The sequence below is a fragment of the Pezoporus occidentalis genome, unplaced genomic scaffold, assembly GCF_034315485.1.
Source record: "Pezoporus occidentalis ecotype Australia unplaced genomic scaffold, CSIRO_AGI_Poc_V1 ctg10, whole genome shotgun sequence".
NCBI classification, from domain to species: domain Eukaryota; kingdom Metazoa; phylum Chordata; class Aves; order Psittaciformes; family Psittacidae; genus Pezoporus; species Pezoporus occidentalis.
The window spans coordinates 7,454,905-7,468,185 of record NW_026912779.1 but is presented as its reverse complement, the minus strand read 5'-3'; the positions used below and the strand labels follow the sequence as shown (position 1 = coordinate 7,468,185).

General features: G+C 37.5%; 1 protein-coding gene across 1 annotated transcript in view; it reads left to right on the top strand.

Annotated features, from left to right (window-relative positions):
* Positions 1-13,281, top strand: part of TASP1 (taspase 1) — an 85,535-nt gene that overhangs the window by 13,349 nt on the left and 58,905 nt on the right. Inside the window, 3 exon segments of the mRNA XM_062610827.1 lie at positions 124-244; positions 1,716-1,800; positions 7,996-8,075. Coding sequence (XP_062466811.1) covers positions 124-244; positions 1,716-1,800; positions 7,996-8,075 — 286 coding nt within the window.

The following is a 13,281-nucleotide window of genomic DNA, read 5'->3' as shown; positions in this document are numbered from 1 at the left end:
GATTAAACTACTAGAATAAGAAAGCGCACTGCACCAAGATGAGTGTCGTTTTACCAGTTACAGCAAGGTTTTGATCGAGTCTGTTATGGATGTGGCCTCACAGTGTTTTGTTCTTATTTGTAGGATTCTCCTTTTACAAATGCAGGATTGGGGTCTAACCTAAACCTTCTGGGTGAGATAGAATGTGATGCCAGTATAATGGATGGGAAGTCATTGAATTTTGGAGCTGTTGGAGCACTGAGTGGTATGTTGACTACATATTATAAAGCTAACTACTGGTTTAAGTGCAAAGATCAATTTTGTTATTTTTTGTTACTTTTTTCTTTTTGGGAGGGACACATTGTAAATACTGAGCTGTTTAAATAAAACCTGCCCCCTTTAAAAAAGGGGGAAGCTTTCCTGCTCCCTGAAACACTGTTTTGTGTTCATTTGTTTTGTGTAAAATATTGTCTTATTAGTTCACTGATAATCCTTTGATGCAGAAAAATTGTACAATACTAGACAGTATTCACAATGGAGAAGAGTTTGCTCAGATGGATTTGTAGAATGATAACTTTATAATAAAATGGAATTGTCTTAAAACATATTAAAATTAGGCTTTATATTAGTTTTTGTTCTCTATTTCCGTGAAGAACTTAGTGGTATGTAATTCAATCATAAGGTCGCTTGGTATTTTGATCTCTCAGTTTGGTTGGTCAGATTAGGATGCTGCGGGGCCGAAGTTTCCTTTATAGTGTCAGAAGGCCATGCAGGGTACCAGCCTCCAGACTGAAGCCTGTCATGTATTGGTGAGAATGGGCCCAGCTGCTCACCTGTCAAGCTGTTTGCTTGGACATAGCATTTCTCTGAACTGTAGATATTTTTTCATTGTAATTCCTTTCACATGATCAGTTACATTTGGGTTTATTTTGTGTGTTACTGTTACAAGGTTAGATACATTTGAATATGGGACTTAATCTGAGAACTGATGTGGTTCTCTGTCTTTGTTGTTCTGAAGGTTTTTCTGTGTCCAGGTCTACCTTTCAGTACAAAACAAATATGAGGTAATATATCCCAAATAGGCGTTGTTGAGGTTTTTCTCAAGTGTGTAGAACAGCCTTAATTGTTCCTATTTAATAGCATTTCTGACAAAAATTCAAGCTTTGTTCTTTATCCTAGAATAGCTCTAAACCTTGGAAATAACTTCCTCATGTAGACATAAATCTTAAATAAATAGTAAAATGAAGTGTTTCAGGGCTTGATTGTTACAAAATGTATCCTTCCAACCATGGGGAAGGAGGAAATGAGGGAATGAGAGACAGCTAAGGCTGAATCCTATAATCCCTATTCTGGCCAGATCGACCCAAATGAAAGCTCTTTCCATCTTGAAAAATTAATGCTCATAAAATATCTTTGGCTTGTAGCATACTATAGATTGAATTTAAGATTTCTATGGTAGGAGGTCACTCCTAATATTTCAATATGATTCTTTCATTAAAAAAGAGAAAGTGTGTGTGGATTAGAAGAAGGGCTTGTCACTACTGATAGGATATGTGAAGGAGAAAGTAATGAAGTTGATTTTAAATTGAAACATAACATAAGGTGTCTCTTACTGACTTGGCAAAGCTCTGGAAGTTAAAGGAAGTTGACTTCCATTGCCAAAATGAACACTACAATGCTGTGTGGAAAAATATTTTAATGTTCTGTTCCCATTTTTTGCTAATTTTTCTTTTCAGGAATCAAGAATCCAGTTTCAGTTGCAAATAGATTGTTGTGTGAAGGGCAGAAGGGAAAACTCTCTGCTGGCAGAATTCCACCTTGGTAATTGCTTTGTTCTGCTTGACTTTACTTTGGTCTTTTGTCTCTTACTGCATGTCATGTTTGAAGGTTATATCCTATGCCAAGAAGGCTGGTGCTGTTTTACATACCAGCCTTTAAAATGAAGATAAGCTTTTTTCTCTGATCTTGAAACATCTTGTGCACTTGATGAAGCTGTGGTTAGAATGAAGTATTGTGAATAGATGGCAACATCATTTTGTGATAATTTCTGTCTGTGTGATTATTTCCAGTTATGTCATACTGAATTCTTACATTTGTTACTGTAGCGTTTTGAGAAATCACTGAGTACGTCAAGATTAAAATGAAATTCTACTGCCTTTGCTTCCATCTACCTTTAAAAAAACAGTATAATTCTTACAAGTATATAGAAGAATCCTGCCTTATTCCTGCTTTACTGCCCATCTTTGTGGCTTTATTTGGTAGGTATAGCATGGAAATGTGCTGTGTTTAGTAACTTCCTCTTAGCCAAAATGGAAAGTTATCTTAAAGGTAGATTTAATAGCATTTACAACAGCAATGAAATTGTGCATTCCTTTATTAAGATGGGTTTAATACTTAGATGGAATATTATGCATCATTTTGGAAAGAATCCAAGAGATGTGTCAGAATTGATTGCTCTTAAAGCCGTCTTATTTTCATTAACAGCTTAAATTGACAAGTAGAGAACTGGAGCAATTCGTATTAATACACTGCTATACTCAGTTATCATACCTGCAGCAGAGATTTGCTACCAATTGCTAACTAATGGACTCCAGTATTTGCAGATGTATTAAACCATGATTTATGTAGTTTAAAATATGTATATTTAGATACACAAATATTACTCTCCTTCCTATGTTGTTCTGTAAAATCAGCCAAGTAGTCTGTAGCTGGATGGTATAGCATTCCAATTTAAACAGTGAGGAAAAGCACTGTTTTGGTGTTCTGTCATGCTGCAAAGGAAGTTCATAGATCAAAAAAAAAAAAGCCACCCTGAAACCAAACCACCAACAAGCAGACTGTGCATTTAAAACTCTTTTCTTTAATGAAGAAAGAAAAGAGTAACTGTAGTTAGTAAGAGAACTTACTCTTTTTTTCAGAGAATTAGAAGTATTCAGACGGAATAAGAACTTGAATTTCTACTGCTGTTAGTAGCTCATTTCTTCAGATGTTAGGAGAAAGTGGGGCTTAGCTGGGTTACATTAAAGAGAGTATCAAATGAGGGGGTTTTTTTGGTGTTCCTGAAGTAGAGCTGAAGTCAGCTACAGGAACAAGCACTTGTGGTTTAGTTTTTCTGTATCGTCACAATGTTCTCTCAGATTGTTGTAAGGAAGGGTACTTGGGTGTTTTAGCATGTTTGCTGTAACTTCATGACCTATTTTATGCTGCTGTTACTTAAAAAAACAAAACCTGAATGGAAAAGAAACTATATCCTCTTACCCTCAAAGGACAAGACTTAATCTTTTAAAACACCGTGCAAAGTCTTGGCTAGCAGATGTTTTTAAAGACAAGGGAGCTTGAACTCTCGAGGCGAGAGGTGAACTGTCTTCAGAGCCAACACATACAGTTTACTGTGCAAATGTTGTGGACTTCAGTTACCCAATACATATTTTCATTTCCTTTTTCCCATTCTGGATTTTGAACTTTTATTAGAGCAATTTAGTTATCCTGGAAATAATCTGTAATAGCAGGATACGATGGGTTGCACTATAGACTTACTGTGATAGATGCTTCTGTACATATGGGGTATCCCAAGTTCAGAAGGATAAAGTTAATGTTCATTTTAGGTGATGAATATTGACAATTTCATGCCTTGCCTTTTTGGCAGGGTTTGGCATGACATGTTGTTTTGGTACTGAAATATATACCTGCACAAGCTGGGAATGTATGTAGTCAAATGACAAGAGAGCAGCTGTATTTTGGCATTCCTACCAAGTGTCAGGATTTTAGTAACTGGTTTTTATTTGTAAAGATAGCCAAATTTCATTGTGTTTTTCATGGGCAAATAGTGTATTGGGGAATTTTCCAGATACTGCTTACCCTAAGGACCTGTCTTGTTAAAGAAGCCTAGTGGTAGACACTGTTACTATAGCATCATTTAAACTAACTTAATGTTTCCTGGCCAGAATGTTTTGGCACGTGAACCCACAAAAAAAATTCAGTAACTGTGAGATTAGTAAAAGTGGCATTCTGGAGACTCTTGTCTATAAATGAAGACATGGAGGCCGATAGTTTGGCCCCTTTATGGCTGTTCTGCACCCGTTTTTATAGTGACAGTTGAAAATAAATTCAAAGTGGTACATTTCTAGTTTTCAGTAGAAAAAATTCTAATGAGTGTGAATGAATTTGTTCCAAGTGGTAAGCTTATTGGGAAGGAGTGGTCAAGTGTTCTAACTGATGTATGCAGTTTGCTGTAAATTGATGTGTAGAATGTGTCATTCTGGATCAACATCTTGTCTTCTTTAAAACACAGAATCCCACTGTCCAAACTGAAACTTAAGAAGTTGGAAGTAGAGAATCCATGAATGCATGAGTGCAATTGTTGAAACTTCTAAGGTCCAAGTTACATCTTTCTGCCATATTTTATTTGGCTCAATGTCAGGATTTTCTCTCCCTGTGTACACAGGAAGAGAAAATACTGACCTTGTAAATGCTAAGTATTGTCATAGATGATGATATGTATCCTGTTCATTGTATGATTTTACAAAAGAAAGCACTATTCTGAGTGCACAGTTACGAACTGGATGGATCTTTGGAATTGATCTTTGGTCACAGGAATAGTGGATTAGATGTTTTGTAGTAGTATGTTTGAAGATTTTTTTATACTGAAACGGTGACCTTCCTAAGGGAAAAGGCTTATTTACATCTGTTTACTATTAAGTGTAAGAATTGCAGGGTGGTACAAATGTCTCCTTTCTCAGAACTCCTTAGTACTACTGATACCTAAGTTAATGTCTGTATCCCTTTTTCAGTATTAATACTAGTAGTAGTAACCCATATGGGAAAGAATCCCTTCTTAGGGTTTTGTTCCCCCTCCTATACAGGGTTTTATAGTTACTTCATAGTTTTACAGTACTGTAGGTAGGTTATGTACTTTGTGTAGCTTTCAGGGCAATGTATAGTCAAGAAAGTGCCTAGAGTGAAGACCTAGGCCACCTTTGATCTCTGTTCTATATTTATTTGAACAATTTCTTCTTTGTAGCAGTGATTTCAGAGCGATTGCTGCATTTTGTAGTAAACATTACAAAGTGAGTTTGTTATATTCAGGATTGCCTTGAGCATCTTTAATGAATCTCACCTTCTGTTTAGCTTGCTGTGGCCTGTCTCCCTACAGCCCATATTAAATGGTCCTCTTTGGAGCAAATAAAGCAAGGATAATAATCTTCTGGGAGAAAATTGCCCAAAAGGACCATTTTTAGAGATCTTTAATTGTATTTACCATTAGTATCGTCTAGCTTGCCTGGAACTTAAAATGTCCAAGCATTGGCTCCTTGCTGGGAGGATGTTTTCATTTTCTACGTATTCTGATCTTGTAACAACTGTAGAGTACTCTTAAGTTGCTATAATTGCAAAGAGGTCTTTTTATCTTGTTTGTGCAAGACCAACTCTCAGAGTAGCAGAGCACAAACTCATTCAGATTTTGGTTTTGGGTTCCCCCACCCTTTTGGAAAATTTTCTTTTGAATTACCCAAATGGCTTTTGAAACTTGGTAGGATTTTGACTGCTTTCTGTAGCCCAGTGGCTTTTTTCCCTATTTTTTGTCTCCCCCCAGTAAATCAAGGTTAATGAGAGCTGTTTAAAGGTAGTTTTGGTTTTATGTCAGTTTATAGTATTCCCTACTCATCCTTGCCTGCTGCACCTTTTCTACGCGGCTGCATGGATGGTTCTCATGGCAGCTAAAGCAGTTGCCTAGTGCCAGACTGTTGGTTCCCACCCTCTTGCCACCCTGTCATCTTTGGCTGATGTAACTGTGTGTGGCTGTGTGATCACAGAACTTCCTTTTTGGGATGGTGTAAAGACTGTTCAGTCTTGTTTAAATTAAACCTATTTGGTTACCTGCAGAACTGAGGTCATGCTCTATGTCCTGTAGCAGTCTCTTACCAAACAATTATATCTCAATTTATAGGAGATGCAGTCTAGGTAGTATTCTGATTTATTTAATTTTTTTGGTGAACTGTATATTTTAACTTATTCTGCTGTCTTTCCCAGAAATCTGAACTGAAAAGTTTAAAAGAGGTGGATGATCTCTGTGGTGTTGCAGGGCCTCAATTAAATGTCTGCTTCACGTAATCTAACTGTTCTTTGGGACCAGAGTTGTAAAATACTTTATCTGTGCCCATTTTATAAGAAGGAGAAGAATCTAGGAATTAAAGTGTGAGCAAAGAAAAAGTCGCATCACTTTGAGGTGTTCTTGTGTGGTTTTCTTACAGTCTTCATAAATACTAGTGACCGTGTTTTTAAGTATTAAAAAGGCAAATATGATGTTCCTTGTAAAATACAGTATTTCTGACTGATCTGTGCTATTCTAGTTACCATATATAAATCTCCTAATGCTTAAGCTTGATACTTTTACTTTCTCCACTTACCCTTCCTCTCAATATAAGCTTTTTTACCAAACCTTCTTCTTTTAGTCAGTGGAGAATACTGCTTAATTAGGTTTGGCCACGGTTTGCATTTCTCTCTTAGGTTAATGAAAGTGACAGGTTGTTTCTTGAGCACTAGCTTACCTAATAGGAGACACTTGAGTTCTCGCAAAGTACCCAGTAACTATCCTACAGTGTCTTGCAACGTGAACAATATTTATCTGGAGCTGCACTAACAATGGTAAGAAATACATATTTAACAGTTCAAATCCTCATCTAGATAAACTTTAATTTTTGAGAGTTTTGTAAGGGAAAACTGGACACCGCTCTTGTATTGGTTAAGTCATAGAGAAGATTCCTGGAATACTTCCCTGCAAAGTGTTCAAGGCCACAGGGCCTTGAGGAACCTGCTCTAGCGGAAGGTGTCCCTGCCTGTGGCAGAGGGGTTGGAAATAGATGGTCTTTAGGGTCCCTTCCAACCCAAACCGTTCTGTGATTCTCTGTGATCAGATAGAATGTACCACTTCGAAATACTACGTACTGAAAGCTGCAGGTGTCAAATATAGCACTGTCAAGAAAACTTCCAACAGCATTAATGCTATCAAATTTGTTATATCAATAATGTTCTCAGAAATTGTAGTACTAGGTGGCCCCAGGGACTACTCTATATCTGCAATATCTTCTATAGCCTCATATTCATAAGTCTGGTATTTCTGTAACAGTCTTTACTTCTTGTGTCCATTAGGCAGTTGTGTTATTTTTATTTCAAAAGTGGGATATGAAATTAAAGATTGGAAGTAGTTGCTGTTGTCAGTACTGTTGTGCAGCAGCTTTCTCAAAGTATATCATTTCTATATATTGCATTCCTCTTTTCATGGAATCAGATGCATTTCTTTACAGGGACACTTAGGTAACTGAGGCTTGTTTGTTAGTTTTGTTTTTTTCCTCTCCATAGAAGCTACATGTCTATGTATATTTTTTGCTGTCATTCATTGTCCTGGCAGTGTGTACTGTCTCACTACTGCAAAGTGTTCACTACTGACTAAAAACCAACTTCTGAGATTGTTGGGGTTTTTTTAGCAAGTATATTAAAACTTCAGTAACTTGTCCTATTTGCAGCTGCTTAATAAAACTCCATGAGATAGACCTTCAGCCTTCCAAATAAGGCTTATTTTTAGCTTGTGTTGTACTTCTCAAAATACTTCTTGATATTGCTGTGGCATTGGCTAACTACTGGAAATACCTTAACCATTCTCGCCTCATTCATCCCATGTTGTTGGTCTTCAGGATCTCACTAAGTTGTTACAGAGACCTAGGCTTTAGACTGCTCTTTCCTTTTTTTTTTTTAGCTGCAATTAAAAGCTGGTGCTATTTGGTAATTAATTTCAAATTTAATAGCACTTGTTTTTATCCAATACTAACCTTACTGTCAGAACTGCATAGTCTCTTAATGAAACTACATAAGGTTGCCAAATGTAATTATAGCTGACATTTCTGTGAAATGTAGACAGCTTATGATATTAAAGTGACCAAACCAAATAGAAAAAAAGTAATTGCAAGAAAAGGGGGATTTGTTATATGGTTTTGTTTAAACTCCCTCTTCTGTGTCTCCTAGCTTTTTAGTTGGTGAAGGAGCTTACAGATGGGCAGTTGATCACGGGATACCAGCATGTCCTCCAGGTATCATGGCTACAAGTGAGTAAACTGGTGGTGTCAGTAGGAAGAACAGGACAGAGTAATTTTAAATGGTGCCTCCTATTTTGAGGGGTACATCACTTCACTGTTCTTAACGTTCAACTAGCTGATGATATTATGGTATATAAGGATGGTTTAAGTTTACTAATTTTCTATGAAGTAAATAGAAAAAAATTACAGACTACTACTTTAGCTGCATTTTCGCAACATCTAATTCAAGCGAATTTGTGATTCTAGGATTAAATCCAATGAAGGACATTTTTTACCAGGCTCCGTAACAGCGCTGTCCTGCAGGTCTCCAGATGTAATCCATCTTGGATCCTAAAAGCACCAGCTAGCCACCTGTCTAAATTCAGCAGGTGCCAGTTTGACTCTCAGATTCTAGTTACACCCATCTCTGAGTCTTTGTCCAGAACTGCTCTGGTCTAAATAGATTGTCGAATTAATTTACCTTTTTTTTTTTAACCTAGGTAGGCTTTGCTTCATGTAATATGGTGGGATAACCTGATTTGAAAAAAGACTTGGAGTAATCTCTCACAAAACCCTTTTTGTTTTCTTAAAGAAGTGATTACGTTGTATTAATATACCATTTATAAGCTAGACTAAAAATCAGTGCACTTACCTGTGAAAAGGAGGATGTGACTCCCCTTCCTTATCTTTTTCAGTGCCTTCCCGTTTGGAAAGTGCAATTACTACTAGTCTGTAGTTTGCTATAGGTGAGAAGTGCATGTGCTACACTTCTTGTGGATGTTATGTTATGCAGGAAAGAAATCATAGGTCATTACCCAAAGAAGGAGAACATGGAAGATTACATAATGTTACTTTCAGTATTACAGAATAAAATATATGAGTAGTTCCTAACCCAGAGATTGAAACCCAGGGCTCCCATTAACTGTTTTATTTGGTTTAGTTCTAAATGTAGATGAATATCCAGAAACTGCAGTTCGAAGTTGCCAATACTTAAAAATCCTGAAACAGTGGCACCATTTTACTTGATGATGCCAATCTTCATACATATTCATGCTACATTTCATTTTGAACAGAAAGTTTTGATTTCTAGTTCCATATGGACTGAAACTTTGCTTTATCCATCTGCTGTCCAAAACAGTGTTTGGAGAACAAGTTTTGGGCTCAGCTAACCAGAAAACGTGTACTTCTGTGACCCTAGGGAGAGTCACAGAAAGAGTAAGAACATTTAAAGCTTTGGGCTTTTTTTGTGTGTGTGGTTTGGTTTTGTGTTTTATTTTTAACAAAATAGTTGCAGCTTATGTGTAGGAAATAGAGAAGTAGTCTAGAAGGAAGGTTTCTTGCGTAAATCTGTTTGCATGCTTGAGTTTTCATTGTTCCTGGTATCAGTGTATTGTGACAGGGATGCTTATGTTGTAACATTAATTGCTAGATGATATTTTACCAGCTAAAATATATCCTGGTCAGAGCAATTCTACATATTATGGCTTAAAAATAAAGGTGACCACTACTAGTTTGGTTTACCTGACTCAGGCTTTGAATTTACATAAATTTGAATTTACTCAGGCTTTGAAATTGCATGAGAAGAACGATACCAGCAATATATTTTCACAAACCTACTCCTAACACCAGTCATTGTCTCCTTAGTACATTCAGCATACTTCTATTTAACAAACCAACTGGTTTTAGAACAATTACCACAACCAGGACTGGGGAGTTAATCCTATTGCAAAATCAGTGCAGAATGCCATTTGCTGTTGCAATATCAATGGGAAAAAGTATTGGTGTTAAAGTTGCCAACCCCCCTCAGCTCCCCATACCCTCTGCTTTCACCAGGGCTGGAACACGCATCTATATAATTATATGTTTGAGCTATTGCACAGGATGCACCTGCTCTAGGAATGAACTGATGCTGTGAAGCAGGCTGTGACTGTTAAGACAGGCTGATAAAACTGGGGTGATGCAGCCTGGAGAAGAGAAGGCTCCTGTATGGAGACCTTTTAGCGGCCTTACACTGCCTAAAGGGGGCCTACAAGAAATCTGGAAAGGGGCTTTTGGCAAGGACATGTAGTGACCAGACAAGAGGGAATGGTTTTAAACTGAAAAAAGGGAGATTAAGATTAGATATAAAGACAAAGTTCTTTACTGTGAGGGTGGAGAGGTACTGGAACAAGGTGCCCAGAGAAGCTGAAAGTGTTCAAGACCAGGTTGGAGGAGGCTTTGAACAGCCTGGTCTAGTGGAAAGTGTCCCTGCCCATGGCAAGGGGGGCTGGAACTAGATGATCTTTAAGGCCCCTTCCATCCCAAACCATTCTATGAGTCTATGTGAATGCTTAGCTGGAAGGATGATTTCAGATGAGAGTAACTGAAGGGTATGCTGAAAAAATCAGTGGCAGACACTGAGATTCAGTCAGATATTCTTTGTCATACTGAGGGAATTACTTAAAACTGAATTTTTCACAGATGTTGTCTAATTCTGTTGCTCTACCTTAGTGTAAATGATAGTCTGTGTCTAACTGGATTTACAGAAAGGAGGTAGCTGACTTTTATAGTCTTGTGCTTCAGTTTCCCTTTCAAAAAAAGATGAGATGGCAGTGTCTGCTGTTTCGGGGCCTAAAATGGACACAGGGGAAAACAATCCTAGGTTATGTTAAGACAGCATTATTAGTGACTCTAAGAGGCGTCTTGGAAAATACTGCTTCAAAGTTGTAATTTTTCCTATGATGCTCTCAGTTTTGCAGTATAATCATTAATGGAAGTATATCTGGGGTTTTTGTTTTCTAAAAAACAGTCACTACAGCAAGAAAGAGCAAAGAAAAAACTGAAAACTCAGTTCCAGGAAATGTTAAGCGGATTTCCATGCTAGTCCTTAGCAAAGCTAGTGTTGTAACACATGGACAAGCTGACAAGGTCAGCAGCGCTGAAAATTAACCATTAACACTGCGTGTGACAACAGGGGATTGGTACAGCTGAAAAGAAATTGGGAACTGTCTTACAGGTAACATGTGAGAAAGACAAAGTAGACTTGTTCCAGTGTTACCAGGGAGGGAAAGTTGGATGTGCTTAAGAAACAACTAAAGAGAATGTTGTTTCCAAGCAACCACAGACGGATTCATCTGAAGTGATTTATTGCATTAAGTAATGTAACGAACTTCAAAATCAAAGGGAGACTTTTTGATTGTGCTTGCTACAATTGCCATAGAGGAGTTTGCATGGAGAATTGGGGGAAAAATAACTAGAAATTATGTGACTGTTGAACAGCTCTGTAAAACTGGGGTAATTGCAAACATCAGTAAAATATGTTTAGTAACATAATTACAAAACCCCAAACCTGACCCCCCAAAACCCCTAATCCAAATCTTAGACATGTATTTGCAATAAATATTAGTAGGAGAACATACAGACATATGTTTTGGCTTCTCTGTGCTGCACATGGAGAATAAAGTCACATTATTCTGTCTCCCTTTTCCCGGACCTGAGATGGCAAGAATTGTGTTATATGTGCTCTGAGGCTGTGGGATGGTGTGGTTGGTTTTTCATGGACAGAACTCTGATCTGTAACAAAGAAAGTTGCACGATCAGCTTTGTGGTCACACTCCATAATTCTCTTAGAGCTATCAAAGTATCTGAGCACCAAACTGAAATGATGTTTTAAACCATGTTACTTGTTGAACTGCATCAAAGTTATGTCAGGGCTCACCTGCTTTGTCTTTGGTTTGCCAAGTGTGTGAGGAAATGGGATTTCTACTGTTTGTAGAAATCTGGTGGCTTTCCAGTGTGTAGTGAGTGGGTGTTTTTTTAAAGCAAGAAATATGATCTGCCTATATTGCTTATAGTCTGCAAGAAAGCTGAATTTATTAATTCCTACCCATCCTGGAGCTGAATCCATGCCAGTACTAGAGCCCATACTGGCTTATGTTAGAGCTTTGTTATCTGTGCATGCTTCGAAAGTGTGATCAAAGTATCAAGAGTGTAATTGCAGTTTAGAAATGCTGGTTTAGTGTATCATGCATCCCCTTATCAATGTTAAAAGTATACTTTAAATAAACAATGTAAATTTGAGGTACATCTTCCACTGTCAATATCTGTGCCTGCACTGATAATAACCAAAAAACTTTTATCTGAATTTTTCAGTTCAGCCTATAGTTGATTTGATAATGTGGTGGAAGACAGCATCTTACTTACAATGTTAAATCATGCAGCAAGCTCGTACCTCTAGCTCTTAACATTGTGGAAGTGAATACTGGTACTTCAGTAATTCATACTGCCTGAGAACAGAAGTAGCTGCTGTGGGTCCACATAGCTTGATGACTGGAATCCACAAATGATGCTTCAGGAAGACTAGAAGAACAGAGCGAATAGATACTTCTCTTTCCCTACCCCGTTTGCTATCCCAGACTCTAAATTCCTGACTCATGACTAGTTCCTGCATATATGAAGGTTATGAGTGGCATTTCCTGCCATGAAATTGTTGTTTCCTCGTGAGCCCATCTTCATTTCCAGCATCTGCAAAAACCTTTACAACTATAGAGTGTTTGAAGAACTACCTGTTTTTCATTATTTTGAGATTTGCTGAATAAAATCTGCTGGCTTATTGTCAGGTCACTACTCATAATCCTTCTTCAGTCAGGTCCTTTTACTACCTTGAATAACTTAGTGTTATTGGTAAAGTCACATCTTACTGAACAAAGTGCAAATATAATTTGATTTGTCATTCCTCTTGTAACAGGCCATTTATTTCCTTATACTTGGTTTTGCGTTTTTTAACTATTTTTTTGTATGCAGGGAAATTCCCTTTTACCTTATGGCTGCTTGGATTCTTTAATGAAGGAGAGCCTTTTCTAGATAAGTGCCATGCAGATTGTCATACTTCTGTGACACTGTATGTCTCCTATATAGCCTGCCTCCTCCAAACCACCAAGCCTCATCCCACTCCCAGTTCTCCACTTAACTATTATTGCATTAAGCAAAACATTTGCCATATTGCTGGAAGTCTGCTATGAGATTCAGGCAGTGGCTCAGGGCCTGTTTTGTCCCTTTGTATTTAGGGTGAGAATGGAGGAGATCTGGAGAGAAACTCAAAGGTTTGGGGGATTTGATTAGGAAGCTTGGTTAATCTGAATACATACCTGGTTTTAGGAAATGAAGAAGTATCTCTCAGATAAAAGAGTGTCTTAGCAATAAAAGTTGCCACCTCTGTTCCATAATATGCAAAGTAAGTAAGCTCTCCTAAGTTCAT